General features: G+C 40.5%; 1 protein-coding gene across 6 annotated transcripts in view; it reads left to right on the top strand.

Moving 5' to 3' along the window:
* The window catches only part of LOC135110851 (DNA repair endonuclease XPF-like), a 178,520-nt gene that overhangs the window by 111,144 nt on the left and 54,550 nt on the right, over window positions 1-12,826 (top strand). For all 6 annotated transcript variants that reach the window (XM_064023457.1, XM_064023453.1, XM_064023456.1 and 3 more), the window contains one exon: window positions 10,890-11,279. In XM_064023457.1, coding sequence (XP_063879527.1) covers window positions 10,890-11,279 — 390 coding nt within the window. The remainder of the gene's footprint in view (window positions 1-10,889; window positions 11,280-12,826) is intronic.

The following is a 12,826-nucleotide window of genomic DNA, read 5'->3' as shown; positions in this document are numbered from 1 at the left end:
CAAACACACAGCCTCTTCTTGGTTGAGCCTATAAACCACTGATGTAGTGAGGCAGGCTAGAGCATCCTGGCATTCTCAGACATCTGCCATATGTCACCTACAAAAAAGTCTCCAAATGATTAAAAGGTTTTGTTTTTGGCTGCAGAAACTGAAACAGTTATGATGGCCCTTTAATTAAATCCTTGTTTAGCATGTGTATAGATTTAAAGAGATGCTCCTCCACATTCTTCTGGGGTACTCAAAACAGGAGTACAGCTTTGAGAATCCTCTCGCATATTGTTACATCACTGAGCCTATAAACCACTGATATAGTGAGGCAGGCTAGAGCATCCTGGCATTCTCAGACATCTGCCACATGTTACCAACAAAAAAATCTCCAAATGATTAAAAAGTTTTGTTTTTGGCTGCAGAAACTGAAACAGTTATGATGGCCCTTTAATTAAATCCTTTTTCAGCATGTGTATAGATTTAAAGAGATGCTCCTCCACATTCTTCTGGGGTACTCAAAACAGGAGTACAGCTTTGAGAATCCTCTGCCATATTGCTACATCACTGAACTTTTTATTTTTTCTGCAGTATAGTGTCAAGCTCAGTGCCAAGTGGTGTATCACACCCAGACCTCCTTGTTCTATATAGAAGAACATTTCACTCAACAGACAGGTCAACACTGCTACTGTAATATGAACGAAATGTGAGAACACTGTTACGTAAAGTTAATAGCTCAATCCCCTTAATGAAAATTATGAGTTGGCAGGCAAAAAAAATTAGATAAATGTATGACCTTGGCAAGGATAGGTTGCAGGCTGGTGGTGGGCTCCCACCTAAGCACCATTTGTAAAAAAAGACTTGACAGAGATGGCCTTCATCATTTTCCTTGTGAAGCATCACAAAATTCTGTGGCTCAAAATTCACTCCCAAAATGTTCTAATTCATGAAGATAGTGGACATTTGTTAACAGCAACAGTGATTGACTGGTGGTGCAGATGTTCTCTCTTCCTCTGTTTTCTTGTCTAGTCTCATTGACATCTTAATTTATTCAATACGGTATTGGATGCATATTGTAGTGTGCATTTGGCAGCTAATAGATGCTTTAAATGTCTATCTAAAGTGTGTAACATGAGTTTCTGCAGATATTGCTAGAGGTGAAAGTACAGGTTATTCTAAGTGGAAAATGTTCTATACACATATGCATTTTGAGGCATTGTTTAACTGTGGTGTGAAATTCAAGTGTAGCCGTGACAGACCAGGCAAGTAGCCCTGGCAGGATGTGATGTGGATGTCCATTGGTGAAATTATGAAATATTCACAAGTTTTGGAGCTTTATAGTATTCCATAATGAGAGAAGTGGTATTATTGGAAAGGTGATTTGCTGATAAAACATTGCACAAGGATAGTATCGTTATGATTAACAACATATAAAATAATTGGCTACGTGGTGCCATGCCTGCCCAGGTAGGGAGGGGAAAGGAGCAAGGCAAATCAGGTGATTGCTAGCTTGTCATTTGCAGTTTCACACTAAGGCAGTGACATTGAATACCTTTAGATTGTACTACATAATTTTAAAGGAAAAGAACTGCCAGCAATGCCACACACCTACAGTAATGTGGAGCATGTAGACATGATGTTTCTTTGTCATGGTTACCCACCCAGCCTGGACATTGTATCTATCACCTGTCAGCAATTGAATTTCTCAACACAGATAATCAGTGCCTCAAAATGCATATGTGTATGGAACATACACATATACATTTAGCCTGTACTTTCACCTCTAGTAATATCTGCAAAAACTTACATTACACCCTGTATACCAGGCCAGTAATCCCACACAGGGTGTAGCCACACCGGCTGGGCATCAATTGGCTCTCAGGTGATCTGTTTTACTGATCACATCCATCATCGTAGGGTCGAGGAAAGGCAGTTCTCCCTGACACGTTTATTGATGAGGTAGGCATGACCGTAAGAACTGCGAACAAGTTCTCGGTCTCAATTTCTTACAAAATAACATTATACACGGATATTAAACACTTTCAACATATTACAATATTCATTAACAATACATGCAATTAACTTGGCACTATGACAATCAGTTTTTACTACAAAATTAAAGTATTTACCTCGGTCACCATCCTGCCCGTCTTTGTCTGAGCGCGACTTGGCCGTGAGTGATGCCCGCAGGCGACTAGCAGGTTAACCCCACACTACTAACAAGTGAGCAACGGCTTCGGTGCTTAATATAGCATTAAATACTGATACTTACACATATTACACGTTTTCATGCAAATAGAAAACTATTGAACATTTCACTTATAAATGCCGATGAATAATGACATGAGGTACATATGCTTTACATACAGTAACATGGCTCCCCTAAATTGTGTAACAATTTACCTTAAATTAAGATTAGTATGTACCTTAAAACTAGGACTAGCACATAATATGTTTTGTTACACTGGCTCCTTGGCGGGGATGCTCCGGTCTATTATTATGCATTACCTTCTAACAGCAATACTAGACTATGTATTGGCCTCTCTATGATGGTCCTGTTTGCCTTTGTGCGTCTTCTCTTTATGCAGTACAGGTCCTTCTTAATGAAAATGCTTGGAGGAGGCAGCACTACCTTTGTTTTCATAGTTAACAAATTACTGGGTGTCAACAGTGTAGGATTTTCTGGGGAGTTAAGATGGTCCACAGTTAGGGGACGACCATTAACTATATTTTCCGCTTCAACTAAGAAGGTTCTCAGATCTTGGTCATCTAACTGGGTACTATGCTGATCAAGTAACTCAGAGAGTACATTTCTCACTGTGCGTATCTGCCTCTCCCAAACACCTCCCATATGACTGGAATTGGGTACATTCATGTTAAAAACAATCCAGTCACACTGATCTTTCATGAGTTCTTGTCTGACTTTATTGTTATTTAATTCTTTCAAGCATTTCTCATACTCTGATTTGGCTCCTACAAAGTTAGTTCCTTGGTCACATCTCAACTGTCTTACGGGCCCTCTTCGTCCTACAAAGCGACGGTATGCACTTAGGAAGGAACTTGTATCCATGCTGTTGGCTGTCTCTATGTGCACAGCTCTACATGCCATGCAAGTAAAGAGCACTCCATATCTTTTAAGCTCTTTACGCCCCTCTTTGATATAGAAAGGGCCAAAGAAATCTACTGCTGAGTATGTAAAAGGAGGTGATGGTTCTAGTCTGTCAATAGGCAGGTCTGCCATCTTCTGTCCCTGTGTTGTACTTCTAACTTTACGACAGATAATGCACTTTGAAATGTGCCTTGATACTAGGGATGATCCTCCTACTATCCAGTATCCACATGACCTGATTTCATTTAAAGTTATGCCCCTGCCTTGATGATTTGTCCTTTTGTGATGGTGGCATATTATCAGCTGGGTTATGTGTGATGCTTTGGGGAGGATGACTGGATGTTTGGATTCATCTGTCAGATTAGAAAGCCTCAATCTTCCTCCTACTCTCATGATATCATTTTTGTCAATGAAGGGTTCTAACTTATAGAGGGAACTGGTCTTGTCTATCACTTTTGTTCCCTTGCCATTGTCTCCTTTAATTAAAGAATTATGGTTAGCAGATGATTTCAGTACATTTATCTCCTTTTGGAATGCCTTTGATTGCAGTTGTTTTATAATTACATTTTCAGCTTCTGACACTTCTGCTACATTTACTGGCTTATATGTGTTTCCCTTTACTTTAGTAGTGCCATCACCTTTTCCTCTGAAGCTGTTCAGAAGATTGAGGCATACAGCAACTGCCCTCTTTGCTTTAAACCAATCAGAAAAATACTCAAGTCTTTCTAGGATATCTGTGGGCTGTTGTTTACCTACAGCATGGCATACAACTTTCTTCACTTCTGGATCATTCTCATTTATGACCTTGTACTGGGAATGGCTATCCATTTTGCTATGTTGCCAAAGGAATTCTGGGCCATTCCACCAGATCTTGCTATTACACAATTCATCTGCTGTCATGCCTCTAGATGCATGATCTGCTGGGTTATACTGCTTCTCTACAAATTTCCACTGATCTGGTGAAGTGTGATCTCTTATTGTTTCTACTCTATTTGCAACATATACATGGAATCTCTTTGCTTCATTTGCAATGTAACCAAGGACTACTTTGCTGTCTGTCCAAAATACTTCTTCCACATCATTATACTCAAGTTCTCCCTTCAAGAGTTTATGGATTCTAACTGACACCACTGCTGCTGCTAGTTCTAGTCTGGGAATTGTCATGGTTTTTAGAGGTGTGACACGTGACTTTGCCATTACTAATGCACAATGAATTTGGCCAGTCTTGCTAATTAATCTAATATATGAGCACTGGCCATATCCCTCTTGACAGGCATCTGAAAAGTGATGGAGTTCAACCTTTTCTACTTCCCCAAAGTCATCAGGTTTGTAGCATCTAGGTACCTTTAACTGATCTAGCTTGTGCAGCTCATCCTTCCATTTTATCCATTTAGGTTTGACATAATCTGGCACCTCATCATCCCATTCAACTGCATTGTTACATAATTCTTGTAAAATTTGCTTTCCAGTCAGTATGAGAGGTGACACTAGACCTAATGGATCATATATAGAGCTCACTGTTGACAGAATGCCTCTCCTGGTGAGTGGCTTGTCTTTCAGCTTTATTCTAAATTGAAATGTGTCAGATTCTATGCACCACTCAACTCCCAAAGTTCTTTCTATAGGCAGTGTGTCTTCATTCTTACTAAAATCCAAACTTTTAATTCCATCCGCTCTCTCATGAGGAGAAATTGCAGCTAATACATCTTTGTTGTTTGACAAGAACTTATGAAGGTTAAAACCTCCCTTGTAACATAATTCTTTGCTCTGCTGAATAAGAGTGACAGCTTCATCCATTGTAGCTACTGACTTCAAACCATCATCAACATAAAAGTTGTTTCTTACAAACTTGGCTGCATCAGATCCACACCCGTAGTCATCTGCAGCTTTCTTAAGAGCAAAGTTGGCTACACTTGGAGATGATGTAGCTCCAAACAGGTGAGCTGTCATCCTGTATTCAGCTATCTCATTATTAAGGTCACCATTTTCCCACCAAAGGAATCTTAACATGTCTCTGTGTTCTGGGTTGACCTTCACTTGATGGTACATTGCTTCTATATCACATACAAGTGCAATCCTTTCTTGCCTAAACCTACACAACACTCCAATAAGTTTGTTGGTAAGGTCTGGGCCTTGTAACAGGTGACTGTTTAATGACTGGTTCCTGTAGTTTGCACTACAGTCAAATACAACTCTTAACTTCTTTGGCTTTCTTGGATGATAGACTCCATGATGTGGAATGTACCAGACCTTACCATCATTCCTAACTAAATCCTTTGTCGGTACAACCTCTGCATAACCCTTTGTAATCATATCATCCATGAACACTTTGTAATCACCTTCGTGTTGATTATCCTTCTCAAGTTTAGCTCTTAACTTCTTGAGTCTCTGCTCTGCTAATAGTTTGTTGTTTGGAAGCTTGACGTTATCATCTTTAAGAGGAAGGGGCAACTCATAATGGCCATCCTTCAGCTGATGTACTCCTTCTTTCATCTTACTCATAAACCTTTTATCTTCATATGATAATGGAGTGTCAGCTGACTTTCTATCACTGAAGTCAAGTTCAAACATATCTCTCACTTGAGAAGGATTAATCATCTCTTTGGTTTTAGTAGGAAACACTAAGAAATTAACCCTCTTTTCTTCATTGATTTCTACTTCTTGTGTCACTGTTCTGTAGACTACCACTGTATCCTCCAATGGACTTGAATGGGATGAGATTCTACCTGAGGTTCACTAAATATTTGTCCATGTACTTCATTTGTCATCAATTCATTATCTCTATTGCAAGAAGAAGGTTCCTGTGGGTCATGGAATGTAACATATTTGTGAGGCATGGCATTGTCACTTTGTTGATTTGCAATTGCTTGTGCTTTCATTTCATTTTGTGACTCTATGTATTGTTGAAGATAACTTTGCTTCTCTACACTTTCATCATTACCTGGAAGCATTTTTACTTCTTCAACTAAGCTAAGAGCATTAAGTTCTGCACTAGCAACTGCTAAATCTCTCTCTTTCTTTTTCTTTGCAAACATTGCCTGGTCTCTAGCTAACCTAACTTCTGCCTCTGCTAAACTATCATGATATTCCATTTCCTTTCTAAGTCTGGGTACCTTTGCTGCTGCTTCTTGCTTTTTTTGTGCTGCTGATGAACGTGATGAAGTAGATGAGACTCTAGAATGCCTAGACCGTTTGCTAGAACAAATTGATCCTCTGTTATTCTTTAACTCCTTTCTTTTACATTCTATACTTTCTAATATTTCATGGTGAACTCGTTGATTGTGTTCCAGCTCTTCATTTAGCTCCTCTGACTTTTCTGGCTCTAGTTCCATCAGTTTTGTTTATTCCACATAATACTGATGAAATGCCTCTATTACTTCACTTGACATGGGCTCTAATTCAAAGGGGCTAATTACAATTTTTAATCCTTTCTTAATTTTGCTGGTAACACTGCTCCATTTACGCTTACAGGACTCTGCTCTTCCTTTGGTTACACTGACTTGATATTCTCTTCCTTTGTCGGTCAGCACTCGCTCCCTGACACTAACTTCTTCAATACAAGTTTGATCCCTGTCCACTAGCTCACCCTCACCTTCCCTAAGGCCATCTACGGCATTAATTTCCTCAGTATCAGACATATCTAACAACTTAATTGTGTCAATACTGAGACACTGAAAGAGCAATTAAAATTACCACTCTTAATACTAGCTAATTGTGGGTAATTTTCACTTAGGCTACTCAATTCAGTGCACATACATACTATTATACTTTCTTGCCTGTGACCATGGGTTCTACAAAATGGTGGCAAGGCACAGTGGGTAGAAGGGAGTGGTTGTCATCAAGGGTAGAGCTGACCCCGGGGCCTCAGAGGTCAACCTATAGGCTTACGTCAGCGTCCCCTCGTCCTGTGACTCACTCTTGCTACGGTTTCACATGGAGCCAATTTCTTGCTTGTAGGCCGAGTTCTTACTGTAGCCGCACCGGCTGGGCATCAATTGGCTCTCAGGTGATCTGTTTTACTGATCACACCCATCTCGGTCTCAATTTCTTACAAAATAGCATTATACATGGATATTAAACACTTTCAACATATTACAATATTCATTAACAATACATGCAATTAACTTGGCACTATGACAATCAGTTTTTACTACAAAATTAAAGTATTTACCTCGGTCACCATCCTGCCCGTCTTTGTCTGAGCGCGACTCTGCCGTGAGTGATGCCCGCAGGTGACTAGCAGGTTAACCCCACACTACTAACAAGTGAGCATCGGCTTCGGTGCTTAATATAGCATTAAATACTGATACTTACACATATTACACGTTTTCATGCAAATAGAAAACTATTGAACATTTCACTTATAAATGCCGAGGAATAATGACATGAGGTACATACGCTTTACATACAGTAGCACAGGGTAGTCCAGACAAAGCACCAGACACTCGCACACACATCATTCACACTCTTAATAACCCTGTGTGGAGTAAAAGAGGAGTTTTGTGGACCACCCTACTACACCATAGCACAGCTGGCCACACTTCCCCAGCAAGGCCCGACAGCATAAACTGGTTTATCCCTGCCCCTTCATAATAAGACAGTTCCCTACCACACACCAACTCTAATCCTGAGACCACAAGCCATCTTCAGGAACACTTCTGCTCTGCACCTCCTCTACTTTCAAAAGGCTAAAGTTGAAGTGAGTTTTTTTGGGGTGCATTTTTATGGTTTTAATGACAGACTAACAAGATTTCAGCATTATGAGTAGAAAAAAATATTCTTGGGAACCTGACTGATCATCTCTGTGACCTTTGAAAATAGTTGTGGTTAGAGAATGAAGCATTTCTGAATATGTGGCCACAACAGATGTAGGGTACTTCCTACAGTGCCCTGCACCCTAGCTGGGTCCATATGTCAATGAGCCTCACCAAGTGCACTCACACTCCTTCCCAGTGGTCAACAAGACGGCATCATTTTCATGCACCCACCACTGTTGCTCTCCATTCACCTCTGTCATGCACAATCACTCGTGCTGAATGTACACTTATCCCCCAGCTATAGCGGGTTTTGCTAACGCGGTTTAAAGCTATCACGGGAACAATAAAAAACACATTAAATGGGCTAACGCGAATCCTAGTGGAGCTATTGCGGCCCATGAGTCGTTATACTGTATGTCCAGGATGTTCACGTGACAGCTACGTCATATTTCTTGGCCAGATTCGCTTGCTAATTGGCTGAATTTGACTGACATATTAGGCCGTGATTGGCTTGCACACTCCCGCTTCCTTATCCAGCCACTCTCCCGCTCCTCCATCCCTCTAGTCCCTCCCGCCACAGTTGACTGAGTGGCACGTGCCGTGGTGAATCTCAAGGTCACGCGTGTGTATCTCGGGACAATGGCCTCTACTCCCCCTCCTGGCCACCCAGGGAGATCGCTACCACCCAACCCGACCCAGCGAAAGGCAACAGCGGCGCCTGGGAAAGAAATCAAGAAGAGGAAGAACCTTACATATGCTGTGAAATATGAGATAGTGAAATTGATCGAGAGTGGACAAAGTAAAAGTTCAGTGGGCGCTAAGTTCGGCATCAACGAGTCTACAGTGAGAGGTATTTACCTTAAGAAGGACCGCATTAAGGCACATATGAACCTCACTAGTGATAGTGCTGGACATAATGCTGTGCGAAGCTCAAATCATGTCCTCCTCAAGACTGATCTATAAATCATGGTGAGATGAGGGAAAAAAAAAGGTGCCAATATGTTGAATTGTGTTGCTACTCTGGCGGGCCACGAACAATTTTTTTTTTTCTTATGTATTCTTAACAATGGCTATCGCGTTTTTAGCTATCACGTCGATGTTAAGGGACCAATTTCTCGCGATAGCTGGGGGTTGAGTGTACTGCCATTTCTCTCATTCAGTGCTCTTTTCACACAGTTTATCCACTCCAGGTATTTCCTTTATCTTAGCCTTTCACCACAGACATTTGTCCCCCATTCTTCCCACATGACTAAACCATCTTAATACACACTGACCTTTGAATATAGCATGTACATTACTAGAATTATCATTGCCACTGGCTGTGGAAAGAGTGCCAATGGTGGTGCACTTGCACTTACAAGTTCTTTATTTTTTTTTTTGTTACAAGATATATGGAAAATGGATGTATGGTGATGAAGTATAGAGGGTGTTCAAGTTATGAGTGAGATACATTCCAGGAGGCTGCTCATAAGTCATTTTGCTCATAACTTGTCATCGTAATTTTTTGGTACAAAAAAAATACATTCTGTAAACAATGTAATGCTTACTTGATATTTGATATCATGAGAGAGAGAGAGAGAGAGAGAGAGAGAGAGAGAGAGAGAGAGAGAGAGAGAGAGAGAGAGAGAGAGAGCACCTTGCCTTATGGATGATGTGATACTACTGAGTAGTGACAGGCTTGAGGCTTCTGCCAAGTGCAAGACTCAAATATGCCAAGCATATGACCTAGGTTAAAATGAGACGTCTCTCTCTCTCTCTCTCTCTCTCTCTCTCTCTCTCTCTCTCTCTCTCTCTCTCTCTCTCTCTCTCTCTCTCTCTCTCTCTCTCTCTCTCTCTCTCTCTCTCTCTCTCTCTCTCTCATGCATGTTTTTTCCTTTCTCCCTCTCTCTTTCTTGGTTTAAACATGCCTTTATTCATATAATTTATTAAGATGGCAGGCTGAAAGCATAAGACAGGTATGTTTGACTATTTGTGGACTTAATGTAATGGATCAGGCTTTCTACACCATGCAGCACAACCCTCCCATCTCTATGCCTCTCAGAGGCTGACTGATGGAGGTCTGTATGCCATGGTATTTCAAGCCAGACTCACTGCAGTGCAGTATGATAAGTTTTTAGATTAAATTTCAGTTTTAAACTAGCTTCTGAAAATAAACTGCTACAGGGCCCATGTTCTGGGGCAGTAGGCAGTCCTTCACTATGCTCCTATGCTGCGTGGGTAGTGGCGAAGTGGTTTACTAGGTAAATATAGCACATAACTTCAAATTTTAACTTTTAGTTAAGAAAGGGAGTAATAATGAGAACACAATTTCATTTTGTAGGTTTGCTGCTCATATCTCTGAACATTTGTAACACGTTACGTCTGAGTTACCTTGTAACTCAGACAGTTACCTTGTAACTCAGACACCTTCTCTATGCTTCACATATATGGGAGGATTCTGTTCATACCACTCTGGAATCAATAAGCTTTTTTGTGTAATCATCTAATCAACTCCTTGCTTACTGACTCTTCAGTCTCTCTCTCATCACTGCAGTGTTGCATCTCTTGCTGTCTTCTATTGCTATTTTGATGGTAACTGGTCCTTTGATCTTGCTAACTGAATGCCTCCCCTCCTCCTCCACAGCCTCACTGCACAAGACTTTCTTCTTTCTCTCAACCCTATTCTGTCCACCTCTAATGCAAGAATTAACCAATTTTCTCAATCATTCATCCCTTTCTTTAGTAAACTCTGGAACTCCCTTCCTGCTTATGTATTTCCTCCTTTCTATGACTTAAACTCCTTCAAGAGGAAGGTTTCAAGACACCTATCCTTTTATTTTTGATGTCCACTTTTGACTCTGTTCAGGGACTGGCAACTCAGTGGGCTTTTTTTTATTATAATTTTGTTGCCCTTCGCCATTGCCCCTCTTATATAAAAAAGAATGAAATCTCAACTTTTATTTTTTCTTTATTTTTCAAAGGGGCAAGAATAATAATTTTGGTCTAGTTATTTGTAGAAGGTTATGTTTCATTGTCTGTATTAAGTTTTTATTTTGCAGTACTTGGTGCATGGCTCTCAAGTGGTCCTTCAGCGACTTTTCTACAAAACTGTTGGGCAGAAATTGGGTTTCCGTCCACCTGAGAGCATTGCAAATGACACTGTGAAAAAAAACATTGCTGGCAGAAAGCAAAGAAATAAAAGAGATATGAAGAAAAATGATGACCTTCAACATCAAGAAGTTCAAGATGGAGGAAAAAATATAAAGAAACAGAAGTTATCTGATTCTGAGAAAAATAAGAAAGAGATAACACTCACACAACTAACCAAGCAGTATAATTTTATTTCACATAGTGACAGTGATGAACCTGCTTCAGATAAGGAAGTTGATGAAGTGAGACTCTCAGAAAGACGTTTTTTGTCCCCTTTGACGCTGGTACAATCTGTCAAGGTAAGAACTGTGTATTGACATTGGTACAGTCTGTCAAGATAAGAACTGTGCATCCTGTGTATGCCCATCTACTCTCCTTGTCAACAGTAATGGAACCCTGCTGTCCACCACTGAGATTTTCCAAATAATCCTTTATCAGGTAGTTATGCAATCTTTCATGTGCCTGTTTTTGCACATTAATTTGTTTGTGAAACATTAACTTTATGATAACTTATAATCAGAGTTCACAAGTACACAGTGGGATATTTATCCATTTGATTTAGAGAGCAGATAAACTACATAAGTGTAAGTTTCACCAAGTACAATATAAATAATATGGGATGAGTGACTCATCATGTATTGTAGTTTCCAAATATCTGTTTATACTCCCTTCAGCATGAATGCGAGTGCTTTCTCTGTTTTGTGTCCAGTTTTCTGTTTAAAAAGCAAGATTTAAAGGTAATAGCATGTAATAAAAGTATTTGATGGTATGTTAATAACACTGGGAATTTGCATGTTTAAGTTGGTACCACTGGGAATGAGGTGGGCCTAGATGGCAGGTCTTTGATGTGTTGTGAGGATGAGTGGATGACATTGTGGCTGACTGGCTGGGCCTTCTCAAGATTTGTGGGGTAAACCAGATGACTGCATTGGGCTGGCATTTGCAAGATGGTTGGGTTGGGTAGTGTACCTAGGAATGGTTTCTTGGTGCTGGGTCCAGATGTGGTAAGGAATTTTGTTTGTCTCCCATACCTTGATGGCTGACCATCACTACTCCAGTATCTAGAACTTCACAGGTACCTTCTAATTGAAACCACAAAGTAAAAGTGGCTGTGTGTTGATGGAAACTTGTGTAAAACCCTGGTACCCTTGAGTGTAAGGTCACACAGTCAGGTGTAAGTTCATTGTTGGTCCAATCTACAAAACAAGGGGAAATTGAGTGGCATGGTCCTGCCCTAAAGCTAGCTGCTAGTGATGGATTCAGCACTGATGGTGCCCGAGTTGCCGGTGTACATAATGTTGCCATATGGCTATTCTACACTTCTACCCTGTGTACTCATACTAGAATCATGAGTAGACATCTGACATAGATGGATCCTCTCTGACTGGCAAGGGGCTGGGTCACTGGTGGGGATGCAGGGTCCATCAGGTGTCAAGTTATTGCTTATGAAATGCACCAAATGGAGGAAACAGCAGTTCCTACACAATATTTGGCACTGGATAGCTGAATTTCATAGTTGCACAATCTTCCCATGCCTGTGACTGTTCCCATCTTGTCCCACTAAAGCAAAGCAGGCCTGGATGCAGACCTGTTGGTTGATTCAGAACCTGGGGAGGGGACAGGCATGTATGTTGTAACACTCCTTGACATCCAAGCAACATAGTGGTCTGATTATTGGGATGCATATTATTAGTGCTTTGGTTGGAAGACCAGATTCAATGGCATATCTCAGTATTCTTAATGTTATTCAGAAGGCTAAAAGATTATTTGAAGCCTTGAAAAATGAAAAGGGAGAGGAGAGTGAAAGTAGAGAGTTTTAATCCTGTAAAGTTTAGTTTATTCAGTT

Source organism: Scylla paramamosain, chromosome 21, assembly GCF_035594125.1.
Source record: "Scylla paramamosain isolate STU-SP2022 chromosome 21, ASM3559412v1, whole genome shotgun sequence".
In the NCBI taxonomy this organism is placed as follows: domain Eukaryota; kingdom Metazoa; phylum Arthropoda; class Malacostraca; order Decapoda; family Portunidae; genus Scylla; species Scylla paramamosain.
The sequence above is the reverse complement of the archived record's forward strand: the minus strand, read 5'-3'. Positions and strand labels throughout refer to the sequence as shown.